The 22033-nt window shown below is 32.4% G+C and overlaps 2 protein-coding genes across 2 annotated transcripts; both read right to left on the minus strand.

Annotated features, from left to right (window-relative positions):
- Nucleotides 1-4882: 4882 nt before the first annotated feature.
- LOC120211094 (probable prolyl 4-hydroxylase 3) lies at nt 4883-18621 on the minus strand. The gene is made up of 9 exons (XM_039209718.1): nt 18503-18621; nt 9401-9406; nt 6800-6996; nt 6624-6708; nt 6133-6230; nt 5941-6038; nt 5456-5585; nt 5175-5362; nt 4883-5046 (listed from the first exon to the last, which is right to left on the minus strand). The coding sequence occupies exons 3-9, from the start codon at nt 6988-6990 to the stop codon at nt 4979-4981; spliced, it is 858 nt and encodes a 285-aa protein (XP_039065649.1). The 5' UTR covers nt 6991-6996; nt 9401-9406; nt 18503-18621; the 3' UTR covers nt 4883-4978.
- On the minus strand, nt 18321-20111 carry LOC120211028. Its single transcript, XM_039209652.1, has 4 exons — nt 20008-20111; nt 19413-19511; nt 18931-19055; nt 18321-18683 (listed from the first exon to the last, which is right to left on the minus strand). The coding sequence occupies exons 1-4, from the start codon at nt 20109-20111 to the stop codon at nt 18541-18543; spliced, it is 471 nt and encodes a 156-aa protein (XP_039065583.1). The 3' UTR covers nt 18321-18540.
- Between the last annotated feature and the right edge of the window lie 1922 nt (nt 20112-22033).

The raw sequence follows: 22033 nt of genomic DNA on the forward strand, positions 1-22033 counted from the left end.
GCTGCTCAAGCCAGACTCCCCTCATCGCGTGAGCCGTCGTCGAACCACCGAGCCACCGTCGTTTTCAAACCTACACCAAATAGTGACTGAAAGCCCTCAAACAGTGAAAAATAGACAAAATATCAAAAAAAATCCAAATTAATTCCTCAAATCGTATCATTTATCCTAGGGTATCATTTACCCTATCTTAGCCTTCAAATCTATCACAAGTCACCACCAAATTAAAAGAAAGATAAAAACGAGGTATTCAGAGGAAATGGGGCATTCGGGTTTTCAAATAAAAATAGGGGGTTTTCAGAGGAAAAGTGGAATCATTCAAGGTTTGAAAAAATACACATAGTGGTGAGAGTAAAAAAATAGAGAGAGAGGAAAACCCTCAAGAATCGAAAAAACATAAAACAAAAATAAAAAAAAAAGAAAATAGAGGGGAATCGAAATGTTACCTATTGAGAAGTCATCACCAAGATCATCACCGAGCCTAGGTCACTGAAGTTCAAAGGTAACCTCTGGATTTTTTAGATCTAGAGTTGGGAGGTAGAGATTTAGGTGATTCAGGGGTGGGTTTTGGTTTGAGGGTAAAAGGTAGGATCGTTTGGGACCGGTTTGCTCTCTGATCGACGCCAATCCACGACGGTCGGAGTGGGTACTTTGGCAGAAACTGGGGAGAGTTTGAAGAAACTCTCTCCCTTGTGTTTTATGTGAGAAGCGGCTAAGAAGGTTGAAATGAGGGATTAGGGTTTTATAACCCTAAACGTGGTATATTACAACATCCAAACGACGTCGTTTCGAGGGGTTAAGGCTGTGTGTTTTTGGGGAAAAAGGGATATTATCAGTTTCAGTCCCTCGTCTACTAATAGTTTCCCTGTGTTTTTAAATTTTTAAGGGATAATATCAATATTAGTCCTAGTTATTTTGTAATCTTACACGCGTGTGTTTCAATGTAAAGGGATAATTTCATATTTAATCCTTGTATCTTTTGTAATCTCACTTGTGTCATTTTAATTGTTGAGGGATAATTACTATTAAGGTCCCTCATCGTTTGTAAATGTTTATTTTAACCATTAATGTAACTTTGTACTGTTTTGTTTTGAACCTTTACTTTTCCAGCGTTTACATTTAAGTCACTAGTATATTTATTATTCAATGTTTGTTAATTTTTGAATATAGTCATCACATTTATAAATGCTTTATTTTAGTCATTATTTGACATTTTGGTTTAATTATTGTTTAGCCCTTTATCTTTCTATTTATTTCATTTCAGTCATTTAAATTGTCTATGGGTTATTTTCATTTTTAGTACCTGTTTTATTTAATATTTATGATCTGGGCTCTGTTTATTTTGTAATTACTGTTTAGCTTTTTAAGATTACATTTTTATGATTTTAGTCCTTTAAATTTTTGTATTTTCTATTGTGGTCTTTTAACTTTCTGTTTTTATTATTTTTGTCATTTAAGTTTCTATTTTTGTTATTTTAGTCCTGTAAATTTCTATTATTACTATTTAATCCTTTATTTTATTAGGCATGTCTAATTTCATTTGTATTTTAATTTATTATGTTTGTAAATGTGTATGTTAGTCCAAATTTGTAACTTTGTTTTATTGATCGCTATCATTTCATGTATGTATGAAAATGGAAATTTATTTGTGGTGAAAATCTATGAAGACTTCTCCCAACTAAAGAGAAGATGTCTTTCCGAGGATTTTCCTCACAAATGTTATATTCGATATTTTTATTCGTTCCACGTTTATTTATTCTGATTATTTTTCACTTTTATTTTGTTTTATTTTATGGTATTTTATTTTTGCAAAAATTGTGAAATAACGCTTTTGTTAGGGGAATCTATGTGAAAGTCTCCTAACTACAAAGGAAGTGCTTTTCCCGAAGATTGTTCATACAAAAAGACATTTGCAATCCGAAAGTTAACATTTTTTTAAAAAATTCGAATGATTAGTAGGATCATAATTTAAATATATTTTCGAGTTTGTAATTCCAATATTTAAACAACATATAATTGTTTAGGTACCAAAATTTGGGCGTGTGGGGGTATTAACCCTTCCCCACACGTAACAGACTTTCGAACCCTTAAAAATGAATCTTTAATAAAGCACATACCGTCTTTTTTTCTTTTTAATGTTTCCAACCTACCTAACTTAATGGTTGGTGGTGACTCCAAAATCAAATATCTTTCACAATCTTATTTCATCGCTTTTCCCGAAACTAAATATTTTAAGTCTAACGGGTCCCTCGCGAAAACGTTATGATAGCTTGGCGACTCCACCAGGAACCTCGAGAGTCAGGCCATAAATGATTATACATTGTTTTTATTTTTGGGAATTACAAATTTAAATTGTATTTAATTTACGATCCATTTATTTATTTTGAATTTCAACATATTATACATTATTTTATTTTTACCAAATGACTTTTGATCTTATTGGTCTTCAGAATTGAACAGGTTTTTAGCTTGTAAAATTTTCATCTTTTGTCGTGCTTTTAAAGGTTTGTGAGTTTCTCCTCACATACAACACATACATTTATATATCATAAGCTCACTTACGAGCTTTGTCCTTTTTAAGTTGAGGTGAAAGCTTAGCCTACGTGAGATAATTTGTTTCTCCGCATGGGTTTTAGCTAGTAACATTTGGGGTCCATATACCTTATGTCTACGTGAGATAAATTGTTTCTCCGCACTGACATAAGGGAATGTATCCTCTCGAATTGAACTCGATCCGCACGAGCCTATAATGGGTAAGGAGTGAGGGTTTGGCAGCCTAAGGAGGCACCAACATGGACAATTCGAGTACCATTTTTCTTAGAACCCAATACAGCATATAGTGAGCCCTAGTAATCTACCCGATAAAAAATTCATGTTGAACCCTTAAAAATGAATCTTTTGTAAAATGTTGACCGCTTTTTTTTCGTTTAAGGTTTCCAACCTACCTAACTTAATGGTTGGTGGCGACTCCAAATTCAAATTGTTTTTCAAAATCTTATTTCATCGCTTTTCCCGAAACTAAATATTTTAAGTCTAATGGGTCCCTCGCAGAAACGTTATGACAGCAAGATCGTGAGAGAAATTCTGAGAACACAGTGCACCCCTCCTACTTCTCCCCTTCTTACAATAAAGCGACTCTAAAGGTGTAATACCATTATCTTCTTTGATACTAACAATAATGGCTTGATAGTAATTGATCAGTGGATGAAAGAGATGTTGAGGACCTCAAGGAAGTTATGTCTTACTCTAGAAGGTAATCTGGAATGTGTTTGTCGCTTTGTTTTATGATGACATAATAGATTAGTGGGACACAATAGAAATAACTTTTAAGCTAAAGTATCTTACATGAGAGAATTTCTTGAACATGTTTAAGAAGTTATTATCATTGTTTACCATATAACATGTTTTCTACCAATGATCCATCTTATGATGAACATAATGTGATGTTTTCTTCACATGAAATAGCAAGGAATCAAAACTAAGAGAATGATAGAGATGGAAACACTTTAGATTTGCCAGGTCATTCATTTTGGTGATAAACTATAAGAGATATAATTTTTATATTTGTATTTATGTATTATTTTTCTTTTTAAGTTATGTTAAATATGAGAATTTTGATATGTTTTTAAATGAGATTATTCATATGTTATTCATTAAAATTATAATTGTTATTACTTATTATCCAGCATGATAGCACTTGCATGATTTATATTTATTTTTAATAAATTTTTATCTTTAAAATTAATTTTATGTTTAAAACAAAATATTAAAATATAGTTGTAAAGTGTAAAATTATAATATTTTAGAAATATTGTGATTTTTGAAAAAGAAATCACACCTAAAACAATCATAACATGTTGTGTAATATCCGTAACATCCATAACCATGACCTCACGATTGTATTTGCGACAGATACGACAAATATAATTTAGTTTTATGACCAAAGGTCGTCGGAGTAGACAAACGAACTTGGATCCACTCTGGATGAACAGGAAACAAATATGGGTTTGTTCAAAGGCAAAGGCGACGAAGTCCTCAAAGAAGGGGGAAAGTGGGTTGGGGGAACCGATCGAAGACATAAGCTCTATACCGAAGATTTTTTTTTTAAACCCAAATACCATTTTCTTACTAATCATCTAATGAGTTGACTGTATCCATCAATCAGAACAATAACATTAAGTCATCATGAGACTATAGTTTTCTTTTCTTTTTTTTTAAGTAATTCTTTTATCTTCTTCTTCCATATATATAAATGATTTCCTAGTAATCATTTGTTATATTTACTTAACATTAGGATTTTTTATTTAATACACATCGTATAATCATTCTTATTTCAAAATCAGATAATTATGAATTTAATATGCTATTGAATAGATGTTGTTAAAAGATATAAACGATATCGATAATTAGAGTAGAAATTTTAAATAAAAATAATATTATTATTTTCAACGAACATTTTAAAAAATAAGAGATAAATTGATATCATTTAACCAAAATAAAAGAGTTGAAAACATATTTTGACAAAATTGGAATAGCACCCATATCTTAGTCGGGTTGTATATTGTGTTTTCTAATTGTTTTGTGTTACATCATCATACAATTATTTCAACAAGAAATTACACTTAAGGTTTAGGTTTAATATTTGTGTTGGTAATTTTTTAAACGAAGCTCATATTTGGATTAATGCCTAATTTAAAACTAAATCAACCAGAGAAAAACAACTTAGTAAAAAATATGGCATGGATTCATAATGATTTCTGTACCCTATCTCCTAATGTATCTATAAACTCCAAGTATTACATCATATATTTTCTCAGTATTTCCATGGGAAAACACGGACAAAGAAGAAACCACTACTTCTCAACCTATACATAAATTAGGTCAAAAAATAAAAATGACCGATCTAATTGAAGAATAATGGACCTTAGTTTAAAGAGTTACATGAATCTCAGTCGCACACAGTTTCCCAGTAGTTACATTACTAGTATTCATTAACATGCATCCACTTGGTAGAGGACCATTTGTCCCCCTTAATCACCGGACATCCACCTGTTCCCAGACAAAAGAAAGTTATATTCATTTGTTTATTTGACATAAGATAACTAAAAAATGATCATTCTTGAACAACAAGTAAAGAGAGAACCCTAGAAAGGTAGGTAAGGGGATAGACTGCAAACCATGCAAACTTGAAGGATCTACTGTGGCATCAGGTTTCATACTCCAAAACAGCAATGCATTGCCCATCTTGGGCTTCACTGCAAGACCCTTTTTCCCACATTCCGACAATTCGTCCCACCACGGGACGTCGCTAACATTTCCCTTGGCAGCCGGAAATATCGTCTCACCCCCTTCTTCTACATCCGTCCTGCATTAGCATCGGCGAGTAATGTAAGCGGTAATGAATCTATCTCTTTTCGGATGCATCATAGTCATGTAGAGCTAAAATTATAGAACTTACAAATACATAAGCATAGTAGCCATCCGCTGACCTCCCTTTCTAATGTTGAACGTATCAAGGAAGTAATCGAAGTGTGGATCATATTTCTGCCCAACTTCATAGTGGAGAACTTGAAGACCTTCTCCATGCTCTTCACATTACCAACTAACCTCTTAAGTCATAAAAAGAAAAGAAAACGCGGCAAATTTGGTCGATAATGCTTTGAAAAAAATGCTTTTCTCATGTAAGATGTTAGGATAATTATTTTTTCATCTAGGGCAAATGTTACAGTGTTCCATGGAAGACGCTTAAAAGACACGTCTTCTTCAAATTTCATGCATGCCCGTAAAAATACTCTTCCAAAAGTCGTCAAGTCCTCTAGACGTCTTCCATGAAACATTGTAGCATTCACCGTAGACCACAAAATAATCACCCTAATACCTTATATGAAAAGATTATTTTTTCCAAAGCCAGAAAACGAGGAAAATCCATTTAATATCACATACCTACAGGCATAAAACTGTACTCTGCTATCCTTTTCTCTATGTCGCTTATGATTTTATCTTGCCCTCTTCTCAGAAACGTACCCGAACTCGTACGAACCCTTCGAAAAAACACAACTCTAACTGTTCAAACGTATAAAATTTAGCATTTATAATCACAAGGAAACAAGAGATGGGAGGATAGGAAATGTGAACCTGCTATCTTTACTCTTCCCTGTTTTGCTATCAACTACACTGGACTTCCTCATGTGAGGTTTAGCAATTTTTATGAGGTATTCGCATTCTTCTTTGGACTGTTCAAATATCAAATAAGTGGTCAAAACAGAAAAATGAATCACATCTCATAACATCGTTAATGGAACTAACATGGGTAGGGTCAATTTTGCAATTTTTCAATATTGTATCTTAAAGATTATGGCAACGATCTCTGTCGACTGGCTAGCATTACATCATCTCAGAGGTAAGAAATAGGGATTTCAATAGTGGTCGATATCAGAATAATGGGATAACGGTAATAGTACTATCCGAAACTATTATTGTACAATCATAATACTCGCAATGACTATGATAGTATCTGCTATGTCCGCAATAAGATAAACCCAACACAACAAAAAATACAACCATAATAGCAATTTAAATCCCTAGTAAAAAAATAATAAAAGGAAAAGAATAGGGTAGAAACCAACCAAGAAATTATGGTAAAGGAAAGCTCTAGGCTCCCATGAAATGACTTCAGCCCAGTGCTCCCCTCTGGATCTAGAGCCTTTTCCTCTACATTAAATCCGAATCAATGAAAACAAATACAAAACACATTGCACCTAATCGAAAGTGATATGAATGCGTTGGAAATTATTGTTAAAACCTTTTAGAAGTGATGCGTCTATAAGTAGTGAGATCATAGGACGATGAACCGTCGGCGCTCATCGGGAGGGAGAAAATCCCTAATCCTAGAAGCATCAACAAAACCACCGTTAACATCACCAAGATCGATAATACAATCGTTACTGTCAACCTTTTCTTTGCTAAGGATCGAGATTGTCTCACTTTCGCCATTCTTCACTCTGAAAATTGGGGAAAAATAATCCTAAAATCTCAATAATCCAAGAAACCAATATTGGTATTTGTTTGGGTAAAAATCGTGACAAATTTTCTATGGAAATAAAAAGGGAAAGAGAACTATTTGAAGACCAACAGAATTTACAAAGTCCATGCAAGAAGGCGCCTTTATATATAGGTAGGAGGTTAAGGGAATGAGAAAAATAATCCTTGCTTATATATAACTTATTTTTTTCTCTTGCTTCACAGTAGTTATTGATGATTAATCTTCGTCCTCTTCATCGAAAGACGCGCATCACCTGTTTTTAAAATGGAAGTTTCAAGGCTACAACATATTGTACGCTTTCAACAATGACCTCCGTTTCATTTGCTCCTGCCCTGCCCAGGAACTATTTAATTTCATCCAACTCTCTTTTTTATCTAGCTAACCGTTAAGCATATAAAATTACTATATTTTCTATCCTTTTACCTATAATTATTGCTCGATTTAGGTTCGGTTTAATTGCATTATTAGTTATTCATGAATGATTTCATACTTTACTTCACAGTTAAGTTTGATATTGCCCAGGAACTATATTTTTTATCTCTCTTTTATTCCAACTAAAACTCATCCTCGTCAACAACCAATTTGACCTAATATTCTCCTATAAATCAAAAATCAAACGCACAAGAAAAGGGTGCGGCTAGAGAGAGAAAAGTCGAGCACAATATTCTTCTTTATTTCTTTTTCTTTTCGATTCATGTTATTGGGGAATAATTATCTTGTATTTCTTTTGCACCCTGTCATGAACTAAATTTAATTTGCTTGAGTTATTGGGTTTTTGTGGTTGTGAAAACTCTTGGATTTGTATAAGTTATTGATTGTGATTTGAATTCAAAGTATGTTCATTCTTGGTTCTTTAACTGATTTCGAGTGAATTGGGAGAGGACCTCGAGAATTATCCATTTATCTAATATTGAGAGAGTTCGATTCAAGAAACGAATGAGCATGATATTCATTTGAACGAATGTTGGTGAAGGTTAATCCATCCTAGGGATAAGATTCGGATTTCAACGACTAAAAGGAGCGTAAGATCGATTGTTGTTCACCCATGGTTAACACATGGATGTATCACCAAGCCATGCATAATTGACCAGTCCTTCGAGTTAGGGATAACAAGAAGGCATTGAAGAATGCTCTGTCGATTTTTGAATGAGGAAACCCAGTTACTACGACAATTGAATCATTTTCAATTATCAAGGAAGTCGAGTTGCCTTGGCAATCAATTACCCAGACTATCCAAACAGTTGTCACACCGCACTGCTCTCTCACTTGATATCACTCTACTTTTATTTACTTGCTCATTTATTTTTATTAATTTATTCACACTCCTACTATTACTAATTTATTTCTTTTTACAATGCAAAAAGATAGAATATAGAGTTTCACCAATCCCTATGGAGATGATATCTTTTTTATACTATAACTTGCAACGTGTACCCTTGCACCAATTGCGAAGCACTTAAATCACGCAACAAGTTTTTGGCGTCGTTTCCTGGGATTGGCAATAGCGACTTTGATTTTTTATTTCTTGCACCTTAATTATTAGTATTATTATTATTTTCCTTTTTGTTTATCTTTCTTCTTGGATTCAAGGATCTTACAAATTGTGGTTTTACATCTGTGTATGACCAGGTCAAGACCAACATCACCGGAATATCCATTTGAATTCGAAATTGAGTGATTTTTCCATAGAAGAATACACGAGAAACGAGCAGCAATGGGAGACCAATTCATTAATCCAAATGGCGACCCTAATACTATTGGCAATCAGATAACCGAAGCAAGATGAGGAGGTGTTCTAGTAAGGAACAAACTCATTCGAGACTATTTAAAGGAAGATCTCAATGGTCTCAATCCAGGAGTTGTCAAACCTGAAATAGAAGTTGCCTACCTCGAATTAAAACCTGTAATGTTCTACATGATCAACATAATTGGTTAATTTGGCGAATTGACAACAGAAGATTCCAGACAACATCTCAAATCATTCTTGTAAATTTGCAATTCATTTAAGCAACAAGGAGTCCATGAGGATGTCCTAAGGCTGAAATTATTCCCCTATTCACTAAGGGATAGGGTAAAATCGTGGTGGAATAGTATCCCATTTGGATCTCTAGAATCTTGGGCGGATTTATGTCGTGATTTCCTCGCTAGATTTATTTCTAAAAATATGATTGATAATTTGCGTAACGATATTACTTCTTTTCGACAGGCGGATGATGAATCTGTGTACGAGGCTTAAGAGCGATATAGGGAGCTTTTACGCAAATATACTATGCATGAATTCCAGTATGGAAACAAGTGACGATGTTCTACAACTCAGTGAATACACTAACAAGGATGATGCTAGATGCTTCGGCAAATGACATACTCCTCGACAAGTCACCGGATAAAGCAATGGAGATTTTGAACCATCTTACCGAGAATTATTATTAGTTCTCAACTATTAGAAGAGGGGGAGTCTGACATAACGCCACGAAAAATAAGTTTGATTCAATGGACACTTTTTTTGCACAGTTGGCTACCTTAACCAACTTGGTTAAGAACATGCAGCGACCTAGCAATCCACAAGAGATCAAGGTAGTAAATTCATTTTGTGAGTTATGTAACAGTAACCATGGTTTTTTAGTATCCATAAAACCCAGAATCTAGCTTCTATGTTGGAAACTACAACCGGAACAACAATGTGATGTCCAACACATACACACCATCCTGGAGGGAGCACCCTAATTTTCATGGAGCAACTCTAACAATACCCTCAATCAAAACAATCAGAATTCACAAGCATCGAGAATCCAACAAAACATGCCAAGGCAACACATGCCGCAACAACAATCAACACCATCTGGTTCTTTGAAAAATACTCTTAAATATTTTATGTTAAAAACTAAATCTTACATGGTTGAGAAAAGTGTTTTCATAAAAAGGACTGACGCTTTCATTAACAGGACTAAAATGAGACTGTAGAACCAAGAGGCAGCTTTGAAATCCTTGGAGACACAGGTCAGAAAACTTGCCCAGAATTTGAACACAATACCACTAGGTGGTTTACCCGGCGATACTGAGGTCGTAAAGGGAGTAGGCCACGAGCAGTGTAAGGTAATCACCACCCGAAGTGGACGAAAGCTAACTGAAATCCTTACACAGCCCACGGGGAGAACTCAACCAGTAAAGTATACCGTTGTCCAAGAAGATACATCCAACAACATTGCTCTAGTCGATATTGATAAATCAAAGGATGCCCGAGCAAGTCCACATGCCTCGACAAATCCAGATAAAGCATCAAGTCCATCAATCAAATTCCAAACAGAAATAAGAATGTTAGTTCAAGAAATTCTTGGAGATTTTAAAGCAAATTCACATCAACTTACTATTGGTTGAGGCGATCGAGAAAATGTCAAACTAAGCTAAGTTCTTTAAGGACATTTTCTCTAAGAGGAAGAGAATACGAGAGTTTGAAACAGTTGTTGTGACGGAGGGATGAATGGCTATGTTGCACAACCGAATGTCACCCAAACTAAAAGATCTTGGTAGCTTCACAATACCATGTGCAATCAGAAATCGCTACGTCAAAAAGGCATTATGCGATCTTGGAGCAAGCATCAACCTTATTCCTAGATTTTTGTTTCGAAGATTAGGTATCAGGAAGGTGAAACTTATGACAATAATACTACAGCTTGCAGACAAATCCTATGTGCAACCAGAGGGAAATTTGAAGATATACTGGTAAAAGTTGATAAATTTATTTTCCCCGCTGACTTTATTGTTATGGATTGTGAAGCAAATATGAAGACCATTCCTGGCAATAGGAAGAACCTTAATTGATGTCGAAAGGGGAGAACTCACTATGAGAGTGAATGATCTAGAATAATGCCTAGTCATTCATGTTACCACCGAATTCAACTTTGAAGTAAAGGATAATTGCCACGGCAATTCTATTGCCAAATAGAAGAAAATTAAAGAATCGGATGATAGAGAGCAAGATGAAGAAAACTGGATAGTAAGTCAACCGAGTAAATATTTCAAACCATTAGACTACTCAGATAAGGAAGGTAAACTCGAAAAATATTTTATTGAGCAACCTTCAATGTTATAATTGAAATCATTTCCAGGGCAATTAGTACTTTCGTTCAATTCTAGATTAAAATATTTTTCGAGAAAACTAAAATTGAGATAGTATGAGTCGTTCGAGGTAGTAACACCTTTATCTCATGGTGTCGTAAAAATCAAGTCCACCATCGACGAACATGAGTTTAAAGTCAATGAAAAACGATTAAAGCTCTACACATCGCCCATGTTAAGCGCGATAAGGAAGTGGTTACTCTCGAATAATCATGAAAATGTTTTCCTTTGTTGAATTTTTTTTCCTATATTTTTTTATTTCTTTATTTTAGTCTCAATATGATTTATTTAGTGTTTTTATTTATTTTATTTTTGTCTTTTTTATTTGCTTGAATTTTAGGATACAAGAACCCATTACCACAAAATATAAAAACATGATTCACTCGAGAGATAAGGTTAAGAACAGAGGATTTCGAGCGCACCACCAGCAACACGCTCCCAACCACAGTGAGCCAACAAGAAAATCAAACAAATGGCTTGAAGGACACTCATAAGTCAAGGTGACGACCTTTCTGACTAACTCATTCATTTTGCATGAATTGAGGACAATGTTCCTCTTGAGTTTGGAGGGGGTTGATTGTTCGTTTTGTCATATGGCATTTGTTGTGCCATGTTTTGTCATTTTGCATTGTTTGTAATGTTCAATCAAGCTTTCCATGATATTTAATTTTCATGGCATTTAGACAGATGAACAATTGTTGAGCCTTTTGTACTTACCTATGATGAGATAATTGCTGATAGCTTTTTAAAGTCAAGAATATTAGGAATTAGAGATAATTTGAGATTGTCTTAATGGTTCTTGTGATGCTATAATGTTTTACCGAATGTCGTGTTTCGTTGAATGTGGGTATTTTAGCAAATACTTAATTATCATGCATGTTTTTGTTTAAGTGAAATTTCTAGAGGTGTTTAACTCGCTCTAGTCGAATAAATTACCACATCAAATATTTTCCTCTAGAACACTCCGTTGCTAAAGAAAATTCGGTATGCTTAGTGAATACTAAGTAGGAAAGATAGTCATGAATAACATGAGTGAATGAAAGTCTTCACGGGATGACTCTACCTAAAAGGCTAGGGGGTTCGTTGTTGACTGCATCTTACTACTCAAGTACTTGTAGGTAGTTGTGATAAGTTGAATCTCTAGTTAAGCTAATTAATTGATATGACATCTTTTGTCTTATTAATTAATTTGATAATTCTGTAATTCTCTAAAAATACCCATGGTGGTGAACCTTCTCGACTAATAGCACACACTTACACGAGCATCACAAGTTGAATTTAGTTAATTTCTGGTTGTTTTGAGGTCTGAAGATGATTGGCAGAAAATTGCTAATGTTTTGAAGAAACAGGTGCAAAGAAAGGGTAAGAATGATCTTATCTAATTGCTATAAGAAAGTGGATGTCATGCATTGCTTGAGGACAAGCAATAGTTTGAGTTTGGGGTGTGTTAAACGTATAAAAGTACTATATTTTCTACCCTTTTACCCATAATTATTGCTAGATTTAGGTTCGGCCTAGTTGCATTATTAGTTATTCGTACATGATTTTATAGTTTCCTTCACAGTTAAGTTTGATATTACATTTTAGTTGGTTTTTGTGGAAAAGATATTACTGGTGTGTGTTAATTTGTGCATGATAATGCTGATTGGATAAATTCACCTCATCAAGATAATCACGTCAAATAAAATGAGAGTCCTAAAAATTTGGAATTCCACGCAGAGTTTTAAGGAGATAAGGAAGTCAAACTTGCAAGGAGTTTTAGAATAAAGGTAAAAGAGATTTATTCTCTTTTTTAGTCCAACTAAAACTCATCCTCATCAACAACCAATTTGACTTAATATTCTTCTATAAATCAAGAACCAAACGCACAAGAAAATGGCGCAGCTAGAGAGAGAAAAATTGAGCGCAATCTTCTTCTTTATTTTTTTCTTTTCGATTTATGTTTTTAGGGAATCTTTATCTTGTATTTCTTTTTCACCCAACCATGAACTAAATTTAATTGGCTTGGGTTATTAGGTTTTTGTGTTTGTGAAAACTCTTGTATTTGTTTAAGTTCTTGATTGTGGTTTGAATTCAAAGTTTGTTTATTCTTGATTCTTTAATCGATTTTGACTGAATTGAGAGATGATCTCAAGAATTATCCATTTAGCTAGTATCGGGATAGTTAGATTCAAGAAACGAATGAGCATGATCTTCATTTGAACAAATGTTGGTGAAGGTTAATCTATCTTAGGGATAAGATTCGGATTTCAACAACTAAAAGGAGTGCAAGATTGGTTGTTGCTCACCCATGGTTAACGCAAGGATGTATCACCAAGGCATGCAAAATTGACCAGTCCTTCGGGTTAGGGATAACAAGAAGGCATTGAAGAACTCTCTGTCGAGCTTTGAAGGTGGAAACCCAGTTGCTACGGCAATTGAATCATTTTCAGTTGTCAAGGTAATCGAGTTGCCTTGGTAATCAATTACATAGACTATCCAAACAATTGTCTCTCCGCACTTCTCGATAACCCGACCTGCTCTCTCACTTGATATCACTCTAGTTTTATTTAGTTGCTCATTTATTTTATTTGTTTATTCACACTCATACTATTTCAAATTTATTTCTTTTTACAGAGCAAGATGTTGGAATACAAAGTTTCACCAATTCCTGTGGAGACGATATCTTTTCTATACTATAACTTGCGACGTGTACACTTGCACCAATTGTGAAGCACTTAAATCATGCAACACTAACACCTTCCAAATCCTTTGTTTCTGACCTTCTCTTTTATTTAGCTTTGATAGGTTTCTTCATTCTTGTTTGTTTCTCTTTCATTTCCTGTTGTATATACTAGGGAAGTAAAAAGCTAACCAGACCTGTAAAACTAACTAAAACCAACTCGAGTCAAAACTGTTTGTGACCTGAGCAGTGGTGATCTGAAATTGACTCGAGTCCGAACTGGTGTTTTCCTTAACTTGAGTTGGACATGGAAATTGTGAATTTGTACCCAACCTGCACCCAATCTGAGAATGACTTGAACCTAAATTTAACCGATAATATGATAACCGAACTCGACCTGCATCTGATTGAAATGAACCTGAACCCGAGATTAACCTGGTAAATAATTGGTATTACCCTACCTGTTATCAACCTGACCTGTAATTGACCCAGACTGTAAATGATCCGACTTGTTATTGAATTGATATGATATTTACCTGACTGAGAAGTTACAATTGATGAAGTTGTGAGATTTTGAATTTATAATAAACTATGATAAATAATATGATTACATTTTAAAAGATAAAACAAAGTTATGATAATTAAATTAATAAATTTACTTTCTATATTAATTATAATCTTTATATTATAAATCTTAATAAAATTATTTAATTTCATTAAATAATTAAATAATTTAGTTATTAAACATGATTTTATTAAATTATATAAAAATTAACTTAAATATTTATAAATTTAATTTATTTTTATGTAATAATTAATTAATAATTTAAATATAATTTATCTTAAAATTTTAAAATATATATAAAAGATGGATTTATTTGAGATTAAAAATTTAAAATTTTAAAAGAAATATTGTTTTTTTAGGGAAATTTGATTTTTTTTAGAGGAAATTTGATTTTTTAGAGGAAAATCTATTAAAAGAAAGATTTGATTTTTTTTTTAGGGAAAAATGTTTTTTGGGAATTTAGAAGTGGTAATTGGTGGGATTGGCTTTAGTGTCCAATAAAATGTTTTGGTTTAATTAGGCATGTGCTCCTCCAACAATCAATAATTTTCTATTTTGTTAGTTGGTTTCTGATTTCTTTCACTTCAGTCATGGTTTAATTGCAAATCTATTATTGAATTTTCAATTCAATGCAAATTTAGACATGTATACATTCTAATTCTAGTCATTAAATGTGAATGTTAATTTTAGAATCTTTTATTTTAGTTACTTATGTTTAATGATATATATATATATATATATACTATATAGTTTATATATTTTATAGTTTATAGTTTATATATTTATACTATATAGTTTATATAATTATACTTATTCTTTATATATATGTATATATATATATATATACTTAATTGTATATTGTTTATAAGTATTGGGCTATGTATTTTGTAATACAAATGAGCTTATATTATTAAAATGAACTTGTATTTATTTCAATATATACATATTCTTATATATTATATATATTATATAGTTTATATACTTATGCTTTATATACTTTATATGTATATATGTACTTTTATATATATATATATTATACATAAATAGATTGGGTTATGTATTTTGTAATACAAATGGCCTTATAATGTACATATATATGTACATATATCATTGATCAATGATAACTATAACTATAACTATAACTATAACTATATATATATAATTACACACACATATATAAGCATATAGGGCTATGTATTTTGTAGTACAAATGGGTTTATATTAATAAAATGGGCTTCTATATATATAGATATATACTTAATTGTATAATGGGCTTACAAATAGGTTTATAAGTATTGGGTTATGTATTTTGTAATACAAATGGTCTTATATTAATAAATTGGACTTGTATTTATTTTGATATATACATTGCTTATATATTATATACTTTATACTTATATATATATATATACTTATATGCACTTTTATATATAATTATGTACATACATCATACATATATACTTATGTATATACTTATATATATATATATATATATGTACTTATATATATATTGTATATATACTTATATATATATATATATATATATACTTAATTGTATATTAGGCTTATAAATGAGTTTATAAGTATTGGGTTACGTATTTTGTAATTCAAATGGGCTTATATTATTAATATGGACTTTTATATATATATACTTAATTGTATATTAGGCTTACAAATGGGTGTATAGATATTGGGTTATGTAATTTGTAATACAAATGAAGTTATATTAATAAAACAGTCTTGTATTTATTTAAAATATATATATTATAAGTATAACAGATACATAAGTGTAATGTACATTCTATATACAATTATCATAACATTCATCATATATGTGTGTCCCTATATATTGTTTAATTTATTTAAATCTGAACTTGTAATTTTATATTTATTCAATTTACTCCTTAAAATTATATTTGTATATGAAATTGGCCCATACTTATTTATAATTTTATAATTTAATTCAAAACCAACAAATCAAATAATAAACTTCATTTCACACTCTGTAAAGTATATCATAATCTCCAAACCCTCTAAACTCTTTTCACCATCTTTTTAACTGGATTCAATTTTGTACATTTTTATATTAATTTCAACTTAACATTTTATAATTATTTTGATTTAATCCTTCATCCTTGCATGTTGTTTAATTTATTTAAGTTAGTACTTTGTAATTTCATGTTTATTCAATTTAGTCCTTAAAATTATATTTTTATTAAAATTGACCCATAATCATTTATATTTTTTAATCTACTCCAAATCATATACAATTACAAATTACAGTTTATAGTTCATGAAATAAAAAAAATAATTAACCCAAAAATAACCCAACCTGAACTCAATTCGTTCCCAATAAGATCCGGCCTAAATTTTTCTGTCAATGATGTGACCCGATCTGAACGAGATCTGACTGAAATGCATTCGAACCTGAATTAACTTTGTATTTAACTGCTTTGGACCTGAACTATTTTGACCTGAACTGATATCGATCCGAACTGAATCTGATGTCAAATCAACCTGAAAATGACCCAAACTGATTTGACTTGGACCCAACCTGATCCGAGTCGAACTATCAAATTGACCTGACACGATCTGTATCCAATTTGACCTGACCTGATAGGATCCGACTGAAACCTGAACGATTACCTGATTTCACGTCCCTAGTATATACATGGGAAAGACACGATATTTTAGTCCATTTCTGCTAAAAAAAATTGTTAAACGTTGCCTCCTCATTTGAAGAATGTAATTGAGTTTAGGATGCATATGGTGAGGTTGCTCTTGAAGTTTATGTTGCAATGGTTGATCCCTGTGTGGAGTGGGGAGCAGTACATACACAATATGTTGGGAGTTAATTTCTAAAATTTTATATGATAATAATGAAATTTTCACGGATGGCTGATCCGGCCCTTGGTCCAACCCTGGTGGAGTTTTTACCTTCATGATTTTGATCCATTGGAGGAGTTGATATATAACCGGCCAGTTTGCCCTCGTTCTTATGAGGTCAGTTAATCCCTGAGCTTTTAAGGGATCAAACCAAAGGGGCACAAATGTTATCTCCTATCACAGCAAACAGTAGAGGTTCATCTTTTATTATGCTGTCCTTATTACCTTTTTGTTCATCATCTGCTTAACCTTCAAATTCTGTTCAAAACTTGAGGATTAGTGCTTAATTTGCAGGTAACTCCGTCTGCTGAAGTGCAATAAGAGGAGTACCTTGTCTATTCTTTGGACTTGATTTCATGGCTTACAGGACTTGGTAGTTGCATTGAGAGCTCCGTAAAAACCTTTATACAATTTTTATTTTCAGATTGTATACAATGTGCATTCATTCCGTTTCCATCTTAGTCTTGTCAATTTTACCTTTGTTTTGAAATTTAATTCAAGGGAATTTTGCAGTCTTAATTAGAATACAACATCATTTCTTGTTAATAATTCAATATAGTGATGTACAACAATCAAACAATATCTCAATAGCAATACAGCTAGCTACTGATTCTTATTCATGCCCATTTAAGCACCATTCCTAACAAAAATCTACAGCTCTCCGTCTCTTTGGAGTTCAGTGCCTGATTGAATGTTCTAAGCCTTTGTTATATTTGAGCAATTTTGTACAGTACTTTGTAAAAATTCGCAATGCTGGTCTGCAACTTATCAGATGTTCTCTTCGTTTTGTGCAAGTGAAGTTGCCCAAACTGATTCTACTCGATTTCATGGGTTGCAACCAGCATTTTGAGGGCCAGGGCTCTACCCTTTCTTGGCAATCTTGCAAGAGTAAGTTTACCTATCACTTCAATCAATAAGAAGCTCCAACATGACCGAAAACTTCCGGCACGATCTAAATCAAATTTATATTAATTCTATATGTTAAACCGAGCTACTCAAGCTCACTCAATTCGGCTTGTTTACCTAATAAATATTGAACTGGACTCTCAAGCTCTGCTTCAAAACACAAATACTTGTATTTTAGTTTGAACCAAGTTTGTTTTTTTTTTCAATACCAACTAAAAAAACTAAATTAGGTTCACGAACTACTGAAGAGGCATTAAGATAGAATTTGACTTGTTTGATAACTTGAGCTGCTGGTTTACAGCTCAACATTGTGTTAGTGAAGATACACCAAATGCTGCAGGCAGGCAGGCAGCTTCACTGATTCCACTAGCAATGTCCCTGCATGCCAAGCATCTCACTCAGACCTTTCAACATCTCGGTTCCTTCACTAAGCAAGAAGCGGATCTTTTGTTTATCCTTGCAATCTCGATTACTCTCCATCTCTTGCCTAATCAACTGCTTCAATTCAGCTGCAAAAACACATTTCTTTTCAGGCAATTCAATGTGCAACTTAATGTTTAAAACATATAATCCAATTCAAAATCAGATGAAACTAATCAACAGGGAACTAACCGATAACAAGACGGCAATAGAAACAAAACTAGAAAAACAATGAATATGCATTAAGATTTAAGATGGAAGAATAGGTTTTCTCAATTTTCTAAAAAAACATTTCTAAGCAGCATTAAGCAGGCGTATTAATTAGATAAGGTTCACCTCTAGAATCACGAGGAGCTCTTCCAGCAGTCCGTAGAGCTTGTCTGTAAAGCTTGAGCACTCGAGCGCGAAGCAAGAAGTCCTGCAGATCCATGGAGAGAATCGCAACTGATTCTCTTCCTTTCCTTGAAAAAAAAAACAAAATTGATCCCTTTATCATAAAATTATCCAAATTTTAAAAGCCCCGATGAAACTAGATTACATTAAAAAAATACTTCAAGATCTAATGACAAAATTAAACATCGAAGGGAAAAAATGTTTAACTTCTTTGAAAAACCCGAACACTGGGAAGTGGGCACCGAGTGAAATCTTCCTCCTATAAATTAATGGGTAAATCACAAGAAGATGAATTTATTTCCGAGAAAGCATTGAATTGGACCTCTCAGCACGAGATGGAAGAATCGAGTGCGAAGAGTAATAGCTAACAACGAGAGTTAATCCAACAAAAAAAAAAACACCAACTTTGCGAAATTGGAGCATACCTTCGTTGGCCGTTCAGCAACCAATAATGTGGCGAATGCCCGATGGTTCTAGTCGCTAGCTGCGAAACGGCGTCGAGGTGAGCGAATGATCGACAAACGCTTTAAATCGGATGTACCATAAAAATAAGCGTAAACTACACAAATGGTCACTAAAAATTTAAGTAATTTTTTCTCCATTTAAGTTTCAAAAGATATAAAATAGTACTAATATTATCGTTTTATAACAAATCAATCACTCCGCCGTTAACCGGCGGTTATACCAGTCACAGAAGGATGGTATGGCATGTTACTTGGCTTGTATGGCACCATTTGTTTATGTCAGACCAGGATTAACCGACCATTTTACTGAAATAAAAAAAATTAATTTCAATGAGGATTTGTATTTTGTAAACCCTAATTTCTAATAAGGGGGGCAAGCAATCTTTTCATTAATGTCATCAGAATAAAAACATGGATGCCCACATTATTTAAGTCAAAACAGCAGCGAATACTACACATATTCCTCTATGTATCTTGGCTTTGATTCTTTACTCACTTTCGGATCACCTGATTCAACAACCTCTGCTGGACTGAACAGAAGAGTGAAGATTGTTACCCTCTTCTAAGTTCTAACCACTTGGCATGGTTCTCGTTGAACTCCAAATGCTTTATCTGATCCGCCAATGTGAGTTCCTTGGTGTATGGGGATGTTCTTACCATGGTGAGTAAAACCCGACTGTATCTCGAGTTGAGTATCTGTTGGGAATTGACAACCAACTCGAAACTTGGATATTCCAGGAAATGATCTTCGATGAATCATCTTCTCTTGACACGGTCCAAGTATCCTAGCAGCAAAGTCTAGCAAGTTGTTGCAAGGTCAAACAAAGTAAACATTGCATGATCGTTAGAACTTGCCAGGAGATACTTCCACAGAATATTATTTTAGTGTCACAAGTTAAATATCATATGCATATAAATAATGCACATTCTTCTATTTTCTCTTGCAACTTATTTACATGATTTTCTTTACCTTATTACCTAAAGAAAAATATAATCTAACTTTTTGTCTTATATTAGATGAACAAACTCCTAGACAAGTAATCAAAAGTCCATAAGAATATCACATGGTGTTGGAAAAAGAATGAATTTAATTGATGGATTTAATATTTATATTAAATTCATAGTCCTTTTTAAATATTACAAATTAAAAGATATTATTTAATTTGAATATTAGAATAATTACTCTTTAAATATGTCAATTTAGAAAGGTATTTGTTATCTTTTTTAACTTTGAATATTAAAGATAATTATATACTTTTGTATATTTCAAATTAAAATAATATATATGTAAGTTTGAATGGTAAAAGAAGTTTTATCTTTTGAATATTTCAAATTAAAAGATATTATTATTTGTTTAAAGTTGGATATTAAAAGATATTTGGTTGGATTAAACATCTCTTGAAAATTTCTTATAAATAGTGAGTAAACATGTTAGGTTTTTCACATCTCAGAATTGAAGAATTTTTCTTCTCTTGAAAAATACTGTCTCCTTAGAAAATATTCTTTTTTCTTCATTATTTTTTCCGGTGATAGTCGAATGTAAGGATCATTCGTGATCTATGTAGATGTGCTAATATAGATTATCATAAGTTGTTGTATCCTGGGAGACAGACGATCAAAAGATCTCGATCACCAAGGAGTGGCTGAAAATCTATCTTAAGGAAACTGTGTAGTGACAGACCTCAACTGATTCCAATCGATAGATCAAAATGAAAGGAGTATTCTATTTCCATTTATTTTTATCTTATCTTCTAAGAAGTTTAAACTTTTTTAGTTTATTTTCTCAGGATTAATTTTGTCTCAGATTGTTAATTCGATCAACAAACTTAAGAAGTAAACTCGTTCATTCTCTTTAATTTATAATGATATTTATTCTTTATTATTTTTCTGTATCATTCTCGGACTAATGCGCGATCTCTTTCTAACAATCTTAAGACAAATTTGATTTCCTTATTTTTTTCGAGATGATATAGAATTGATGAGTTTAATCCTTGTTGTGTACGAAGGAAGTGCCAAAAATTTGGCAAGACAAATATTGGGTGAAGATCAAGGAGACCAAAGATAAGTTTCCTTCAATTTTGAATTTATGTATTTCAAATTCTTTGAGGAATATTTTTAATTTAATTTTAATGTGAGATATGAACTTGTAAAATTCCATGAATAGAATTCCAAGATGTATTAACATAAGATGTTATTTTATTTGGTCATGATGAAATTGACCAAATGTGAGATGGACTTTCTATTATTAGAGAGGATGAGGTAAACGTTGTTACCGGATATTGGAAGTATTATGACTCCCTATGTTGGAAATACATCTTGAATGCATTATTGGATACCTAATATAAGGTGTATAATTAAACCATAGATACGAACAGAAGATGCTGGTACTAATGAATTATTAGTGACCAAGTACTTAAAATTCATAATAATGGCACGAACTAGGGAGAATAAATACTTTATTATGTCCATTGATGATATCAAAAGTATTGCTATGTGTATTTGCTAAAAAAATGAAACCAAAATTATAGAGATCTTTGTTTTCTATAAATATGAAATTGAAAAATAACTTAATAAATATATTA

The sequence above is a fragment of the Hibiscus syriacus genome, unplaced genomic scaffold (genome assembly GCF_006381635.1).
Source record: "Hibiscus syriacus cultivar Baekdansim isolate YM2019G1 unplaced genomic scaffold, ASM638163v2 tig00109957_pilon, whole genome shotgun sequence".
Lineage (NCBI taxonomy): Eukaryota > Viridiplantae > Streptophyta > Magnoliopsida > Malvales > Malvaceae > Hibiscus > Hibiscus syriacus.